This window comes from Stenella coeruleoalba (assembly GCF_951394435.1).
Source record: "Stenella coeruleoalba genome assembly, chromosome: 6".
NCBI classification, from domain to species: domain Eukaryota; kingdom Metazoa; phylum Chordata; class Mammalia; order Artiodactyla; family Delphinidae; genus Stenella; species Stenella coeruleoalba.
In genome coordinates this window covers 118,642,092-118,660,577 of record NC_137151.1, presented here as the reverse complement: position 1 = coordinate 118,660,577, position 18,486 = coordinate 118,642,092, and the positions used below count along the sequence as shown (strand labels likewise).

General features: G+C 37.4%; 1 protein-coding gene across 15 annotated transcripts in view; it reads left to right on the top strand.

The window, feature by feature from the left end:
• Positions 1–18,486, top strand: part of TRIP12 (thyroid hormone receptor interactor 12) — a 151,224-nt gene that overhangs the window by 113,268 nt on the left and 19,470 nt on the right. For 11 of the 15 annotated variants that reach the window (XM_079924526.1, XM_079924535.1, XM_079924532.1 and 8 more), the window contains 14 exons: positions 876–1,083; positions 3,599–3,699; positions 3,923–4,097; positions 5,245–5,386; positions 6,244–6,435; positions 7,718–7,869; positions 9,350–9,522; positions 9,912–9,985; positions 10,067–10,266; positions 10,929–11,056; positions 12,620–12,771; positions 13,870–14,012; positions 15,090–15,246; positions 16,555–16,653. In XM_079924526.1, the coding sequence (XP_079780652.1) occupies positions 876–1,083; positions 3,599–3,699; positions 3,923–4,097; positions 5,245–5,386; positions 6,244–6,435; positions 7,718–7,869; positions 9,350–9,522; positions 9,912–9,985; positions 10,067–10,266; positions 10,929–11,056; positions 12,620–12,771; positions 13,870–14,012; positions 15,090–15,246; positions 16,555–16,653 (2,096 nt within the window). The remainder of the gene's footprint in view (positions 1–875; positions 1,084–3,598; positions 3,700–3,922; positions 4,098–5,244; positions 5,387–6,243; positions 6,436–7,717; positions 7,870–9,349; positions 9,523–9,911; positions 9,986–10,066; positions 10,267–10,928; positions 11,057–12,619; positions 12,772–13,869; positions 14,013–15,089; positions 15,247–16,554; positions 16,654–18,486) is intronic. The other 4 variants (XM_079924530.1, XM_079924529.1, XM_079924527.1 and 1 more) reach the window with 1 other exon arrangement.

Sequence of the window (18,486 nt, the reverse complement as noted above, 5' to 3'; positions counted from 1 at the left end):
ACTCTTTATTTGTAGTTTCTTGTTAAATGTATCTTTCTCATTAGTTAATAAGTGCCCTGAATCCATTTTTCTTAGCCATGGCCATATCCTTAGTCCCTAGCACACAGTCTGGCATATGATTGCTGCAAATAATACTTATGGAACGAATGCCTGAAGTTTGAATTCATTCAGACTTTTTTTTTTAATAAAAAGAATCTGATGGAAAGCTCTGAACTCTTCCCCAGAAAAATGTGATTGTGTGAACATGCACTCACCTACATTCAGACACACAGATTTGCATATAGTTTTACACACCGATATTCAGACACACACCTTTATATTCCCCCCTCCTCTCATGTACATCTTGCCACAATCCAACCCCAAATATAAACCCTGCCTTATAAGTTACTGTTCATTTCTCCTCATACACCTCCAAGGATGTGAAAATCACCATCCTTCAATAGCTGGTGTTCTCTTTTTTTGGCAGTAGTGTTACTGTGATCTTATCTCATTGTAGTATTTGAAGTTAATGACTGTAGGTCTTTTTCTTCCTTCTGGCTATCAAGCCACAGGTGCACTGCATTTCTGTAATTGCTTATTGTTTTTATAAAGGGTATTTTATTTCCAGTAGGAATTTACATGTGACCCCATTACGTATCCTACATTCGGGTTTTGAGTATTGGCAGACAGTATAAATATCTTTTCTTTAATTTTGAATTTGCCTACTACTTTTCTTTGGAGTCAAGTTGAAGACTCTGGCACCTAAAGTTATTTTCCTATTTGCCGGGTACTTTTTATTCATTCCTTGTGAATCCGTGTTAGCATTTAGGGATCTTATAATGGTGGGGAGGTGGTCCTGATTAACACATACTCTCTTTAATCTCTGCTCTGTAAAGGTGTAATGCATCAAGTAAAACACTTAGCAGAATCGGAATCGTTGTTGACAAGTCCACCAAAGGCATGTACGAATGGGTCAGGATCCTTGGGGTCCACGACGTCTGTCAGCAGCGGAACAGCCACGGCTGCCACTAACGCCTCAGCTGACTTGGGATCCCCCAGCTTGCAGCACAGCAGAGATGATTCCTTAGACCTGAGCCCTCAAGGGTAAGTCAGAGTTTTGCAGCGATTTTTGTGCTCTTTGCCTTTAACTCTGCCCTGGTACCTGAGACTCACACAGGGAAGTAAATGGTAAAATATTATGGAGAGTGTACGTTTTCTATTTTTCCATGTATATTGTGTTAGATATTTAATGGGAATGGGAAGAAACCTGTTGTATTGAGCCATGTTTAGGAACCACAAGAGATACATGGTGTTTCCATACAAGGGAACTAAGGCTCAGAGAAGCTAAGTGACTGGTATAGTGTCATGTACTTATTTTACAGATGCGGGATTTGAGCTCTCATTTCTGATTTCATAATCTTGCGATTATTTACTATATTGCAGCATACATACCAGCTTTAAGAAATCCAGATATTTAATATAGTGAAAAATATTAAAAATCGGAATTTTTAGACTGTAAAGGAAAGAAGATCCCGATTTCCCATTTATCTTTAACTGGCATATGGGAACTTTTGCTGTTAATAAAGGCAAATGAGAGTTCTAAGTTCTCTGCTTCCACCTCTTTTTTAATTCCTTTGTTGTACTGTGCTGCTGAGAACATTACCAAACCCTCGTGTTGGTTTTCATTTTGTTGTGTTGAAACAAGTCACACTCTAAAAGCGTTTTTGTTTCTTTGATGTAAGCTGAAAAGTAGATCTTGGTAAAACATTATACTTAATAAGTGGGGTCCAAACATTTAATCTTACAAGCTGCAAGGTAGCATTGTCCTGTGAAGCTAGCCCACTCCGAACCCCAGCTGCTTTTGGTGCCCCTTGGTGGCAGTTGTCCAGCCTGGTTTAAGTATGAATTTGGCAGTTCTGTGACTTCTGGCACAGCCACTGTTAATTTTAGGAAGCTGCTGGGTTTAAGTGGTACCATGTAGTGGGCACAGTCCAAGGAGTTTGAGAATGCCAGAGACCCTCCACCTTCACTGTTTTCAAGTTGGATTATCTTGCCATTTTCCCTCCCAGCCTTGCCTGCCTCTCTACTTCCTCCCGAGCCCCGCTCCCTCCCCCAGCTGCTGCAGTAACCTTAAGTCATTGCAGATGTTACAGAAAAATCCGATCTGACTTTTTTGGCCAGCCCAATACTATATTATAGCACAGGCACTTGGTAAAATATGATGCAGCTCAGACAAATGCCGTATTTCTGAGCTACATACGTAAAATATATGAAACAAATATGCAATGCAAGAACCTATATGATTATAGGTTCTGACAGTTGATACTCTTAAAGAAAGAGGAAAGGACCTTTTTCTTAAAATACTTTCAGAGTTTTAAGTGATTCCTTTCTCTTCTAATATGGTTTTAAATGAAAAGTTTATATAAATTCGTAAAGGTGGAATTGTTTAACTTTAAGTTTATTCCTTGAAAGTTCACTTGTCCTGATCGTCAGGTATATTGATCACACTGTTAAGTGTTTTCAGGAGACATGTCAGATGTTGGAAGACTTTAAATATTTTTTTCAAACTTTTTCTTACTTGGGTCATAGACCAACTGAACTAGAACTTTTTTTCTTCTTCCCCACTTTATGTAGCTTTGTTATTTGAAGGATGATATTTTAAACTATTTCTAGTGGTGTTAAAGATAGTGAAAATAGTACGCAAAGGCTACATACGTTCTGCTTCATATATTCTAATTCAAAATAGGCTACTGAGACTATCACTTGCCACATTTGTTTACAGATAATTTTGAATTTTTTAAAAAAGTACTTATAAATGCATTCATTTAGGATGTTATTGCCATTACACACCATGAAATTCCTTTGGGTAATATTGGAAAGTATTTTGATAATATTAACACTCAATGCTATGTATATTTTACTTATTGTCATTTAGGTTAGGGAAGAAATAAGGTACCCAAATTTAACATATTCTTTTTCTAGTTTATGCATTGCATATTTGTTTCCTGTGCTTTATGTATGTACTGCATTTAATATTGGAGTTTAACACAGGATTAATGAGATATTCTATTTGGTTTTCTTTTTTTAAATTAATTAATTAATTTCTTTATTTCTTTATATTTGGTAGCATTGGGTCTTCGTTGCTGTGCGCCGGCTTTCTCTAGTTGCGGCGAGCGGGGGCTACTCTTCAGTGTGGCACGTGGGCTTCTCGTTGCGGTGGCTTCTCTTGTTGCAGAGCTCGGGCTCTAGGCGCGCGGGCTTCAGTAGTTGTGGCTCACGGGCTTAGTTGCTCCACGGCATGTGGGATCTTCCCGGACTAGGGCTGAAACCCGTGTCCCCTGCATTGGCAGGTGGATTCTTAACCACTGCACCACCAGGGAAGTCCCTGGTTTTCTTTTTAGTAGTTCAGTATAGTCAAATAGCTAGCTATTTTCTGAACTAATCATTTTCTGTGTCTTGTACACTTCTAGAACATTGGTGCAGAGTTGGCATTAAATAATCACTAAATGAAAAATACCCTGTTATAACAATATTCTGCCATTTTAGCTTGCTTTTAAATGAGTGATGATACTAAATCATGGTAAGTGCTAAACTTATCCCATGTTTTCCCATGTGACAGTCGATTAAGTGATGTTCTAAAGAGAAAACGACTGCCAAAACGAGGATCAAGAAGGCCAAAGTATTCACCTCCAAGAGATGATGACAAAGTAGACAATCAAGGTAATTTTTGTGATGAAACTATGAGGCAGTAAAGGGAAAGGTGGTAGCAGTTAAGGATACATACTTCATTAAAATTGCTGATAGCTTTGAAGCATGCCTGAGTTTCCTGAATTCCCAGTGTTGTTAGTTCTTTTAGCTAATTTATTAAGAGTGGGAATCTTAAATTTCAGTTGGTTTTCATCGATTGCACTGAAATGATTTAATCATCATTCTCTTTTCATAGCTAAAAGCCCCACCACTACTCAGTCACCTAAATCTTCTTTCCTGGCAAGCTTGAATCCAAAAACGTGGGGAAGGTTAAGCGCACAGTCTCACAGCAACAACATTGAACCGGCCCGAGCTGCGGGAGTTAGTGGTCTTGCCAGGGCCGCCTCAAAGGACACCATATCCAATAACAGGTAAGGTGGGGGGTTCTGTGTCACCTCTGTTCTCAGGTCAGAAAAACTTCACATTTTTCGGTCAGCATATTTATTATATGGAGATGAAACATGGACACAGATCTTTAATTTATGCTCAGAGGTGGCAGCATAGCTCAAGGATGGAGCCGATTCTCAATTCTTGAACCCTGTGTCTGGCTTTGTCCTGCATTCCAGTCTCACATTTTAAAATTCCTTTCAACATGTCTACTTGGGAGTTGTGTATGTTCAGAGCCAAACAAATAGGTTTCCCATTGAACCTGTCCCGTAGTTCTGTTCTAGAAAAAGAAAGCGGACGTATTTTTTGTACACATACGTGCGCGCTCTTTTATGATAACCCTCCTCTACCCTTTACAATGGAAGGTAAGGCTCTTAGAGCAGAGCCCTTTTTTAGAAACTTAGAATTCTGTCAGCTCAACGATTTCACACCAGTTTATGGCATTAAAAAATTATTTCTTTAAAATCCTATGGATTGTTTTGTCTTTTGGCTCTGGGTGTAACATACCAGCAAGGAGTGCTGCTTCTGCAAATAAGACATTTAAAAAAATCAAATTCCATTGGGAAAACAAGGAAGTTCTTTTTGTTTGGTTGATTGCTTTGGTTGGTTGGTGGTGCTGAACTTAAGTTAATAAAAATAATTAAGCAAATAGATTTCTGAAGCCATCAGAATTTGTAATTTAAACAGCGAGGTCTCAGCTGTCATAGCTAATTGTGCACCTAATAGGTGGATGTTTCTTTTCTATAGTTCTTTACTTCAGCTCTCCAGGGAACATAAATAAAGGACAGTGCAGATATGTCTGTACCTTAGAGAACAGTCATGTAAAATTGCTTTCAGGTGAACACTCAGGAAACTCTTAGGTTGTAGAGTCCCTAGAAGTTAGAACTGTTTCTTTGGTCTTCATGTAATGACCTGAAATGTATTTTAAGTACCTGTGCATTTCTCTAGGTATATCTTAGCCCATTTTCAAACTGAAACTTAATTGGGTTAATGTGGAATCTGAATTTACTAGTCTATAAGCATAGGCCAAAAAGGATTTTAAATGTAGCAACTATTTGCCTTTGACCAGAAGTTATAATTGAAATCCTTTCTGTGTACACTGAGACTTTAATATCTTTTTCCTTCTGGCAGAGAAAAAATCAAAGGTTGGATTAAAGAGCAGGCGCATAAATTTGTAGAGCGTTATTTCAGTTCTGAGAACATGGATGGAAGCAACCCTGCATTGAATGTCCTTCAGAGACTTTGTGCTGCAACCGAACAACTCAACCTCCAGGTACCGTGACTGGTGCATCTGGCTGGTTCACTTCTGTCTCTTCCGGCGTCTCTTCCGTCCTGCTCTTCTTTTCCTTGGTGACTCTCTAGCTTTTTAGCCAGACATGTACCTTTGCTGCTGACATTTCTTTAACTTGTCCCTTGACTTTTTGTGCATCATTTTATCATTAGATGGGCTAGACATCTGGTCTTTGACTTTCTTTCCTTCACCTCCCTTATTTCTTGACAAACGAAGAGACTTTAGAAATGTCCCTCAAGCACATCTCTTCTCTCAGTCCTCTTCAGCTACAGGTGTTAGCATTGAGAAGACCTTCCTTAACCCCTCTTTACCTGTGGCCTGAGAGTACTCAGAGAGGATAGAGATGTAATAACTAAGCCTTTTGTGTTTCATTTGACTCTGTTTGCATTTTTGATATACTTTGAGCAATATGCGTAGTACATGTTTTCCAAGAAGTTGTCTGTTTCATTCATACTTTAAATGTACTAATGTAAAGCCATACCTTGAACTCTTGTTATATCTCTTTTCATTTTGGTATTGTAGCTCCATTCCTCCATTCGTATTCTCATCCTTTGTCTTTTTTTTATTTTTTAACACAATTCCATTGGTTGAATATGAAGGTTTTTGTTTTTTTTTAATGTTAGTATGGATACTGGTTTTTTGTCATGAAGTAGTAACATTTTGTGAATGTGTGTGTAGGTAAGGTGTTATTTTTCAAAGCTCTACCAAGAATGCACCACCTGCCCCTGCCTTCTTTTTTAAAGGTGTTAAGAAAGTATCCAGTTGCTTTTGGGGAAATGTGAATTGTGCATTTAGTAAAGGCTGTCTAAATCAGTAAATATTGTTTTCAACTCTTTCAGGTGGATGGTGGAGCTGAGTGCCTTGTAGAAATCCGTAGCATAGTCTCAGAGTCAGATGTTTCATCATTTGAAATCCAACATAGTGGATTTGTGAAGCAGCTGTTGCTTTATTTGACATCTAAAAGCGAAAAGGATGCTGTGAGCAGAGAGATCAGATTAAAGAGATTCCTTCATGTATTTTTTTCTTCTCCGGTAAGTTATCTAATAATAATGCCTGTGTGTCTTACTTTAAGCGTCGTTGTTCACTAGTGTGTATATTTTCATCCCAGTAGTAATTTCGAGTAGTTTTTGGTCAAGATATTGAGGTAAAGTGTTTAGCTTGCTTATTATACACAGTTGGATTCATTAGTCTTTTATACATCAGGTAAATAATAAAACAACGAAATGGTGACTTGAAGCAAGGGCCTGTTCTGTGGTTGATGAACGTTGAGTCTTTGTTTTTCTGTCAGGCAAGCCATTAATAGTAGTCTCTCACTTGTGAATGTATTTTATTCTCAATATCTGTTTTTAAACATATTGCAGTTTGCAGTATATTTTTTTAAGGGAAATACAGTAGACATAGTGTAGCTATAGACATAAGATAGAGTAGACACATATACATTTCTATTTTGTATGTAAAACACAGAACTAACAATTGCATTGAAGAGTACTTAATCACCATTTATAATGTGGATTATGAGACCAGAAGCCACAGAGCAGCTTCAGTTCCTTCACCCTCAGTGAGTGAGAGCAAGAGAGTAACCTGAACACTGTTGACTCAACATCACTCTGCTTGTTCATATGGCTTAAGAGAAGGCATCCCTAGGGAAGATTCTCTGGTTCAGCTGTGTAATAGGGCTAAGGACAAGTCTCCTGTGTGAAACTGTGTCACCATGTCTTTTCAGTGTTTGCAGGCATTGCTTATATTATTTTAACTTGTGCAGCTACCTAAAGCAGAATTGATGTTTATTTGAGAATCATTAGATGTGTAGCAATATTGGCTATAGTTTCATACCATGCTTAAAATTATGTGCAGGTCTGTAATCTCTTATCTGAAACTCCTTGGGGCTGGATGGGTTTCACGAGTTCTACCATACAGTATATACAGCATGTATTACCTGACATATCCCCAGTGGATTCTGAACAGTACTTTGTACACATTAAATATTTTTGCAGCAAAACATAGGACTATTCCTACTAAATAAAGGTTGAATAAAGACTCCAAATGGCCTTGTGTCTATCTGAGTCAGGTTTTGCCACTAAATGAGTTGTGTTTTCAAGCCTTTTGGACTTAGGAATTGTGAATATGGGATTGTGGGCCTGTACAGAAAGAATGTCTTTATTGAAATAATTTCTTTGGAAACAGTGTTCTAACCAAATCCATCAAAAAAGGTTCAGTAGATTAGATCTTGTAAAACTGCCTATTAAATTTTCTTGTTGAGCATTCCATTTTCATGAGGCCTTGCTTAACCTATTGGTTTATTTATAACTTCAGCTTCCTGGAGAGGAGCCCATTGGAAGAGTAGAACCAGTGGGTAATGCACCTTTGTTGGCATTAGTTCACAAGATGAACAACTGCCTCAGCCAGATGGAACAGTTTCCAGTCAAAGTGCATGACTTTCCGAGTGGAAATGGCACAGGAGGCAGGTAAGGATCATTGCCTAGGTGTGCTCTTGCCATTGGACTTTATGCTTTATTTTGTTGAGGTAAGGTGGCAAGAGGTCTAGTGACGTCTTGGTCTGCTCAAAGAACATTCATCTATAAGGACCGCAGAAATTAAATATTCTAAAGTGTGAATCAAATAATTTTTATCCATAAAGTCGTACCCCGTATCTTAAACATGATGTTTTGAAAATATAAAACCAACTTGTGCTGGAAAGTTGTAATAGGCTTAGTTTTCCTTAAATTGATGTACTTTAATATATAAAGCTTTTCTCCAAGAAGTTTGTAGATATGGATAATAAAATGTTTACTTTCTGTGCAATAATGTGATTTCATTATAAGTGGTTTTGCAAAAACTTTGCATTTTGATGGGCTTTAACAAATAAGTTTATTTTTTTTCCATAATAAAGTAGTTTTACAGGACTCATGAAGTGCTGCAGAAAGAATTCATTAAGTTCATTGTTGTGTTCTTACGGAATGTTACGTGCTTCCTGGAATATTATGACTAGTTGCCTAGAAAATTTTAAAAAGTAGTTTGGGTTTAAAAAACACAGTCTGGTGTGTTTTAAAGATATTTAAAATTCTGACTGAATTAAAACAGTATGCATTATTGAATAATGAAGTGATCAGTGTGGACTAGATTTTTTTCTGCTTTGAAATTTAATGTAGAGAGTGGTATTTAATTTTGATTATTAAACTGTCCTGGAAGATTTTTATGAAATAAAGGGACACTTTCAAATATATTTGAGAAAACCATAGTGTTTTACATTTTTATCTAAATTTGTGTAAAATATGTCTGTTTACATATGTATATACCAATATAATGGAATATTCTTTCCCACACCCCTGTTTGCATGCGTTATGGAACCTTGTAGATAACTGCATTTTAAACTCGTCTTACTCTTGCCAGACCTTTTCAGAAATGAGCAGTTGAATATCATTACCAGGTCTAGACTGGTATAGCTATTAAACTGCTTCACTCAAAAGACTATAGCAAAGTAAAATTTAAAGGTTAGTTTTTAAAGTAATTTTGTAGCTGAAATCTTTGAAAGCAAAAATGAGAGGGTTTGTTGTTTGTTTTTAAATAAATAGGATTTAGTAGGCAATGGCAAAATATTGCAGAAGTGAGCATGCCCGAATGGTTCAGGAATTTTTATCCTGCGGAAATAATTAAATCTTGATCGTGAGATATTTCCGCTTACATAGATTCATGGTGGGACAGAGATGGAAGGTTGATTTAACGTTTTCATATGCATGCGTACACATCCTCTTTTATTTCTTATTTTATCATAAAAAGTTTTTTCCAATAACTTGGAATTGCTGGCTTTACTATATACATAACTGGTAAGTGCTACTTTGTGTCTCAAGAAAAATGCAGAGTTTGTATTATCTTGCTTTTATTTTAGTTAGTGTATGTTGGTTTTGAAAATAATAGAATAACTTTTTTTTCATAAATTATCTTGAGCTTTTCTCTCAACAGAGGATCACAGGCTTTAAAATTTTTCAACACACATCAGTTAAAATGCCAGTTACAAAGACATCCAGACTGTGCAAATGTGAAGCAGTGGAAGGGTGGACCTGTCAAGATTGACCCTCTGGCTTTGGTGCAAGCAATCGAGAGATACCTTGTAGTTAGAGGTACTTTCTGTACATGTATATTGTGTGTTTATGTGTACATTTGGGATGAAATTAATATTAAGGGATATATAAATTATTTCCCTATTGCTGCTTCTGTCAAAACCTAGCATCAGGAACTTCTGTACTCATCATTTATTTTATATGTAGTATGTAGAAATTTTGTAGGGATTGACTGCTTACTTGGTTGATTGGGTGATGAGTTACTTTATCCTGGTGGAATGTAATAGAAATCACATTTTGTATCTGACAGTTTTCTTAATCTTTCTGCTTTGTAGATCAAAATGTAATATACATGTTTTTCTAGGAATATGTTAGTTTAACCAGTATATATAGGCTTTTCTTTGCCACATGAAATTGCTAGGAGTTTAACAGACTTCTTGGGTCCTTAGGGTATGGAAGAGTAAGAGAAGATGATGAAGACAGTGACGATGATGGCTCTGATGAGGAAATAGACGAGTCTCTGGTAAGGTGCTGTTCTTACCAAGTTTTAATGTGTAAAGTTCAGGGCCTGTAGCTTCAATGGCTTTTGTTTTGCTTTATTTAGGCTGCTCAATTCTTAAATTCAGGAAATGTACGACACAGGCTACAGTTTTACATCGGAGAACATTTGCTGCCGTATAACATGACTGTGTATCAGGCAGTACGGCAGTTCAGTATACAGGCCGAAGATGAACGGGAGTCCACGGATGATGAGAGCAATCCTCTAGGAAGAGCTGGTATTTGGACGAAAACTCATACAATATGGCAAGTCTGAAAATGATTTTGTTTGGTTTTTCATCAACATTGATACTGTTTGTGTGTTTTGGAATTCCTGTTACTGGCTGACTTGCATAAGGAGAGCGGGGACTCTAAATTCTATGTTTTATTATTAAAATATTTTATTAAATTAAAAGCCACTTCAAATGTTCCATCTTGTGTGTGTGCATGTGTGTGTATGTGTGTATATTTAGCTTCCTCATTAAGTCTACTTGAAAATGTGTTTGGGCAATAAATAATCATAATTTGCACCTACTTTTCTAGTAGCTTCATTTCAAGTCTTTAAATAAGGCAAAAATGTCTCCGTAAGATGATGTTCCTTTAGGTAGTACGAAGTTTGGCATCTCTGAGCCCTTAGACGCATTTGGATGCAGCTTCCTGCACTGTTGGTGAATGTCTGCTACTTACTTAAACAGGGTGATTCTTCTCAGAGCCACCCCCTGGAGTTTCTCAGGTGGCCCCTCCTAGGTGATCTTTTCTAGGAAGCAGTCCCATTGGCGGTTCTCCAAATCCACAACTAGGGAGAGAGAGGATAGCCCTCAGAGAGTTGTTCTGGTAACTCTGTGGTGTCTGTGGCTTGCACTTTGGCCTTGCAGAATAATTTGCCATTTTAAAATCTACTTTGGGTTTACATACTCTTATTACTTTAGGTACAAACCCGTGAGAGAGGATGAAGAAAGCAATAAAGATTGTGTTGGTGGCAAAAGAGGAAGAGCCCAAACAGCTCCAACAAAAACTTCCCCTAGAAATGCAAAAAAGCACGATGAGTTGTGGAACGGTAAGTGATGTCTAGAGGGGCAAGGAGATCACCATGGGGCAGTAGTCTTCCTGTCTTGAAGGTTTTGACAGAGTGATTTATATCTAGTAGTAAAATCTTTTAATATAATTTATAAAAATATGAATTACTACAAATGCTTGGCTGCTTTTAATTGAACCCTTGACTTTAATGTCTAGAAGGTGAAAAGTTATCTTGAAAGAATTTGTGGGAAAACTTACCATTCTTTCCATGAAGAATTCATGTTTTTATGAAAACAAAAACAAATTTCATTAGTAGAGCATATGCACTAAAGAAGAGGCTGAACATTGGCAGGTTGACCCTCAATTTTTATTGTTATTCATTATAATAGTGTGATCCACCAATTATAGAAGGAATAAAAAGCTCTGCTAGGTTATAAAATGACTACAGAAAGTAGTAAAACCTCCCAATTGACTTACCTTCCTTTGTAGTATTTCCTTCCAGTCTAACTTTGCTCATTTCCTCCCTTTCTTTCTTTCTTTTTTTTTTGTGATACGCGGGCCTCTCACTGCTGTGGCCTCTCCTGCCACGGAGCACAGGCTCCGGACGCGCAGGCTCAGTAGCCATGGCTTACGGGCCCAGCCGCTCTGCGGCATGTGGGATCTTCCCAGACCGGGGCACGAACCCGTGTCCCCTGCATCGGCAGGCGGACTCTCAACCACTGCGCCACCAGGGAAGCCCCTCTCCCTTTCTTTTTTATAAGATGGTTACAGTGCCTTACCAATAGGCTGCAGTCCTTGGGGACCAGCTCCTATCAGGGATTTCCAAACACTGGTGTTGTTGATGAAATTTTCCCTGATCCACAGAAGTAAGGGCATTGTAGCAACTTTGTTTTTCATAAAACTCAGTTTTTTCTATATAAAAGGGTGTTTGAGATATTTGTTTTCTATGTTTTTGGTATTAAAACAATTGCCCTTTTATGCAGAGATAGTGTTGTGATTTTTAATTTCTTTGCTTGGTAGAAGTAAATGGCAACAGTTTCAATCTCTCTCTTTTTTTTAATGCTATTACTTTATGAGATTTAAGAACAAAGGAATTGCAGATCCTACTTGGAAACTATCACAGTCTATCATGTCCTAAGTCTTGGATTAAATAACCAAATCTTATTTTTATCAGATTTATAACTTGGGAGTATTTGTTTATCTTACATGGCCATTTTAAACCGGATATAAAAAAATCCAGGAAATTTCAGTAACAGTGAACTTAATTTAAACACCTTTTCTTTACTCCTCTCTGGCCATTTTATTGTCAGTTATTTTTCTGATATAAAGGAGGAATGCAAAGGAGTCAGTTTTTCTCCTTTACAATGTATGAGTATGGGAGAGAAAGTGAAATTTTCCTAAGCCTGGATGATTTATCTATAAGATAAAAAGGGGAAAAAAATTGTTCAAGCTGTCAGTACTCTACTAGTAAGATACCGAGTGTTAAATCTTAACCACTCGTGGTTACTGTTTTTAGGCATGTTGAGATGATGCTGGCTTCGTTGACTCTGCGTTTCTAACTTTGATCAACACTTTGATCAAACTTTGATCTTTTGCCCTCTAGATGGAGTGTGCCCGTCAGTATCAAATCCTTTAGAAGTTTACCTCATACCCACACCACCTGAAAATATAACTTTTGAAGACCCTTCATTAGATGTGATTCTTCTTTTAAGAGTTTTACATGCCATCAGTCGATACTGGTATTACTTGTATGATGTGAGTAATGTTGTCTACTTTTGAACTTTTCCCTGATGTGTTGTCCATTACATGTTTTTTCTTAGTGTCTGTCTAGTGCTTGATCAGTTTCCTGTTGTACTAGAAGTAGAAACAATGATTCAGCTGAACAGCACAGATCCTAGCCCAGCATGTATGAAAGATACTCTTCCAGTATGTTAGTAAGAACAAAGCGTAAAGCAGCTCTGTATACTTCATACAGTAAAGTCACCTATTTTGAGTTTAAAAATATGGTCAGATTTTCTTTTGCATTTATATTTCAGTGGTAGTATTTATACGATAACTTGAGCAAGTGGTTTTTACAGGGCAAGATGGATATTAAGTAGTTTCTTAGTCTTTGCAACTGATATTTCCCCAAAATACTATAGAATGCTCTGAACAATCATACCACTTTAGAAATATTAACGTTCAACATGCTGGTTTTAATCTCCAAAAACATGAATCTATTTTACTGTAAAAGCTGTATCAACAAGAAAAATTTTGCATTCTCCCAAATGTGTCATCATTAGGTAAAAATTCATCTAGGCAAAATAGTATTTATGCTTTATTTTATTGTTTTTAAGAATTAAACTGCCACCTCGGTAGTCTTAAGAGCAATATAATGAAATATACATACATTTAATTTAGTTCTCTAGGCAGACCTAGCTCTCTTGGCAGACTTGTAAATATTCTCTAGCTATAATTTATAAAATTAAGCTACCACATAAAAATTGAACATTATTAGTTAAAAAATCTTTAGGTACCTTTAGCTAAAAGTTCATTTATTTAAGATGTGTATTAAATTCAAGTGAAAGTTGAATGCTTGTCTTTGATACTTCGCTAGTGGAGGGAAGAGTGAAGGAGCTGGCCCTGCATGAAGCGTTCGCTATGTCAGTGGCGCGTGGGGGTTGGGCTGTCTCAGCTGTACGTTGTGAAAGCTGTCATTCAGGTTGGGACATACCAACAGGAAGCTGTATGTTGGAAACCAGCAGGGGAAATCTCGGCACTCTGCACGCGTATTTGGGAATAAAGGAAACGATGGTGACTATAATCCTAATGTTTTACTACATAATAGACTTTTTTTTTTTTAACATTTTACAGAATGCAGTGTGCAAGGAAATTATCCCAACTAGTGAATTTATTAACAGTAAGTTGACAGCAAAAGCAAATAGGCAGCTTCAGGATCCTTTAGTAATCATGACGGGAAACATCCCAACATGGCTTACTGAACTAGGAAAAACCTGGTAAGACAATCACTTCTGTAGTGGTGGGCTTGGGGGTGTTATCATTGTGTTGATCTTTATATATCTTGTTACAAAAACATAGTCTTTAGCAAACCTATTTAAATGTGTTTAGTTAATGCGATTTTTGATCATAGCTTGCTTAATTGTGTAGCTTCAGCATCCAAACAGGCTAGATGAGCTGGGGCCGGCACTAGGTCTACTTGATAGTATCTTTATGTATGAAATAGGGAAGTACACAAGGATTTTTAGTGAGGAGATTCAGCCCTCTTCCATCATAAAATTGGACACCAGAGGTGGAGTTTGGTTGATTCTCTCTCTGAGCCTGTTTGGGTCCAGACCTACATTCTTGGAGACTATAGGACTGCACTGATGGATACGGGAGCCACCAGCCACATGTAGCTGTATTTACGTTTAGATGAATTAAAATGAAAATTTTTAAATGGGAGATTTTTAGTCACACTGCCCACATCCTTGCATGGCTACTCATATTGTACAGAATAGATGCTGGATGCTTAGATAATCATAGGAAGTGCTCTGGACGGTTCTGTGTCAAGAACTGCCAAAATCATATGTCAAGACGCAGCGGGGCCTTGGTACTGCAGAGTTCATTCTTTAAAGATAAGCAGCTGCCTTTTGGCAGTTTTGAGTGACTTAACAAATGCCAAAGCCCAGAGGAAAATCATGAACTTAGTGAAACCATTACTTGTGTCTATGTGGAATGGGATGGGTTGGCAACCTGGTGAGGTGGTGATTATATTTTAAAATTTCGCCTTCACTAGTCATGTTATGCTTACTGAATGTCATTGGGAGATTAAAGATGATCTTGGATGGACTTGATTTTAATGGTTGAATTTCAGATTTCATAGTGAATGGCTACTTAATGCATTATTACTTGATCACTTAGAAATTTCATGCAAGAATTATGAAAATTCTTCAAAATTAGTTGAGTAGACCATTTTTATTGGTTACATTATAATTATTAATCTGTATCATATCAAAAGTTGTTTCTAAGCCAGGGTTTTTTAATGGTTTCTGATTCTAATTCAGTTAATAAATTTATATCGCATCTTTTTACAGCCCGTTTTTCTTCCCTTTTGATACCCGGCAAATGCTTTTTTATGTAACTGCATTTGATCGGGACCGAGCAATGCAAAGATTACTTGATACCAACCCAGAAATCAACCAGTCTGATTCTCAAGATAGCAGAGTTGCACCTAGATTGGATAGAAAAAAAGTAAGTTTCTCCCGAAAATATTTAAAGATAAGTCATACTGATAATGGATAAACTAGAAATGTGATGCATCTAATTATCCCTATTGGTTTAGAGGCTTATCTTAGTCACAGTTATCTTCTTTGCTTACCTTCTTATCATATGTGTTAGCCATATTTTCCTATCAGTCTCTTGGGATCTCTTGGGATTCTTCTTTATCCTCCAGTAAGAGTCCTTCCCTCCCACCCCGGTTTCTGTAATGATTTCTACAGTTGTTTTTCTCTTTCAGTCTCCATAACTCTTGTGCCAAGGAAGAATCTTCTCTTTTTTCACTGAGACCTCCTTCCTTTCCTTTCTAAATTAAGAACTCTAACCATATCTCCCTTTTATAATTGATCCCTTTATGCAGTAGGTAGAATTAATCAAATCCACATCATTCTCTTAGCAAATCACACCAATTAGAAGAGACAAACAAAATCCTTGATCTAGTTCATGTCTCTATACCCGTCAGCCTTGTATTGCTGACTGCATCTTCTTGTGCTTCTAATCCTGGCCGCATGGTGATAACTCTAAACCACACAGCCCTGGGCCATTTACATCTGAGACTAGTTCTGCACTTCTCACACCGCACTGCCTTTTACTTAGGACTTCTTTGTTCATCATCCTTTTTCTTGCTGAGGATTCTTATTCAAGTCTGTCTTCCTACAAACTTCTATCTCCAAAAGTCTCACAGAAGCCATTAGTAATGGCTTAAAAAGGGGGAGTGGGAGGAATGAGAAGCAAAAGAAAAAAACATTGTTCTTAAATCCTATCTTTATTTGTATCATTAGGATTCCATAAATAAGGTGTAGGTAGAATTTGGAAATCTATCAAGACCTTTCTCATCCCCCTGCATCTCATTAATAGATATTTGCAGTGGTGCTTGTAGGATCTCTGCTGGTCAGAGCCAGTAGGTTTCCAGCTCACCTGTCACCTCCACACCTATTTCTCCATCACCAAACTATAAATGTACACAGCGAGATTTCATGGAGCCACAGCCCTGAATTGCATTGATGTTTGAGAAGGTTACAGAGATCCTTTCTTCAACAACTTGAATTTTCTGAATTTGCCATGGGCTCAAGCTAATAACTACACTCACATCTAGCTTTTCTTCACGTACAGCAGGATGCTGTCAATGTTTATAGCAGTGCAGCTACGTCTTAAAACCTCTTCTGAGGTGTGCTTCTTTTTTAAGAAATAATTTTTAACGATTGAATTGATTTTTTTTTTTTGCACTGAGAGAAATGCCACCTGTTTATCAAAGTTTCCTCACATTTGTACTTTTCTTTGCAGCGTACTGTGAACAGAGAGGAGCTGCTGAAACAAGCAGAGTCTGTGATGCAGGATCTCGGCAGCTCACGGGCCATGTTAGAAATTCAGTATGAAAATGAGGTGAGCTTATGAGGCTGTGTTGACTTGTGCTCTTGATAAGATGTCCCTAGAGTTTCTTGGTCCTGTGAAATTCTAAAAGACGATTGGGAAATTTATCTCAAAACTTGAGATGTACTCTGTTTTCTCTTGAATCATTTGTTCTAAGTTCTCCATTTTTCGAGGTTAAATTGCATAATAAAAGGGTTTTTTTTTTCCTGGCATTATAGCAAGTGTTTGTGTAATCTTTAGGTTGATAAAGTGAAAGGCTTTAAACATAACTTTCAAAATGTTTGAACTGCGTTTTTAAAAAAATCAGGTTTATTTACAACTCATATATCATAAATGCACACTTTTAAGATACACATTTCTAAGTGTTGACAAATGTATACAGTCTATAACCACAACCACATCAAGATAAAGAAAAAATCCCATCACCACAGAAAGTTGTCTTAGACCGTTTTGCAGTCAGTCCCCAGCCTTCATCCCCAATCCCTGGCAACCATTGATCTGTATTCTGTCCCTCCAGTTTTGTCTTTGTACAGTATCATAATAAATGGAGTCATATAGTACGTAGCCATTTGTGTTACTCTGCTTTCACTTAGTGTAATGCTAATTCATGTTGTTGCGTGTATCAGTTTGTTTCCTTTCATTGCTGAATAATAGTAATAGTCCATTACGTGGACATACCATCATATGTTTACCTAACCATCAGTTGATGCACATTTGAGGTGTTTCCACTTTCTTAGCTCTTATGAGTAATGCTGCTGTGAACATTTGTGTACAAGTCGTCGTGTAGACATATGTTTTCATTTCTCTTGGGTAAAATACAAAATACTTCAGGGTTGAATGGCTGAGTCTTTTGGTAAGGTATGTTTTGACTTTATATGAAACACCAAACCGTTTCCCAGAGTAACTGCCCCATTTTTCCTTCCCACCAGTAATGTAGTATGTGAATTTCAGTTATTTCACATGCTTACCAAAACTTGGTTATTGCCAGTCTTTTTAATTTTAGTTATTCTAGTGGATTTACTGTAGTTATAATTTGCATTTCACTGATGATTAATGATACTATCTTTTCATTTCTTATCTTCTTTGGAGGAAGTGTCCAGGAATTCTGCCCACTTTTTCATTGGGTTTTGTTTTATCAGAGCTTTTAGGAGTTCTTTATACATTCTGCATACAAGTCCTTTATGAGATAAGTGTTTTGCAAATATTTTCTTTCAGTCTGTTGTTTATCTTTTCATTTCCTGATGAAGTATCTTTGAAAGAGCAGAAGTTGTTAATTTTGATGAAATCCAGTTTATCAATTTTTTCCTTTTCTGGTTTATGCTTTTTGTATCCCAAGAAAATTTCCATTAAACCGTGGTCTCAAACATTTTTTCTTATTTGTTTTGTTAGGAGTTGTATAGTTTTAGCTCTTATATTTAGGCCTATGATCTGTTTTGAGTTTGTGTTTTTGTTTTTCTTTTTTTTTTTTTTTTAGCTGCATTGGGTCTTTGTTGCAGCGCGCGGGCTCTCTCCAGTTGCGGTGAGCGGGGGCTACTCTTCACTGTGGTGCGCGGGCTTCTCATTGCGGTAGCATCTCTTGTTGCTGAGCACAGGCTCTAAGGCGTGCAGGCTTCAGTAGGTGTGGCACACAGGCTCAGTAGTTGTGGCGCACTGGGTTATTTGCTCCACGGCATGTGGGGTCTTCCCGGACCAGGGATCAAACCTGTGTCCCCTGCATTGGCAGGCAGATTCTTAACCACTGCGCCACCAGGGAAGTCTCTCACGGGATGTTGATTAGGTTTGTGTTGAATCATGATCAGTTTGGGAGAGAGTTGATGTTTATGGTATTGAATCTTCCAGTGTGTG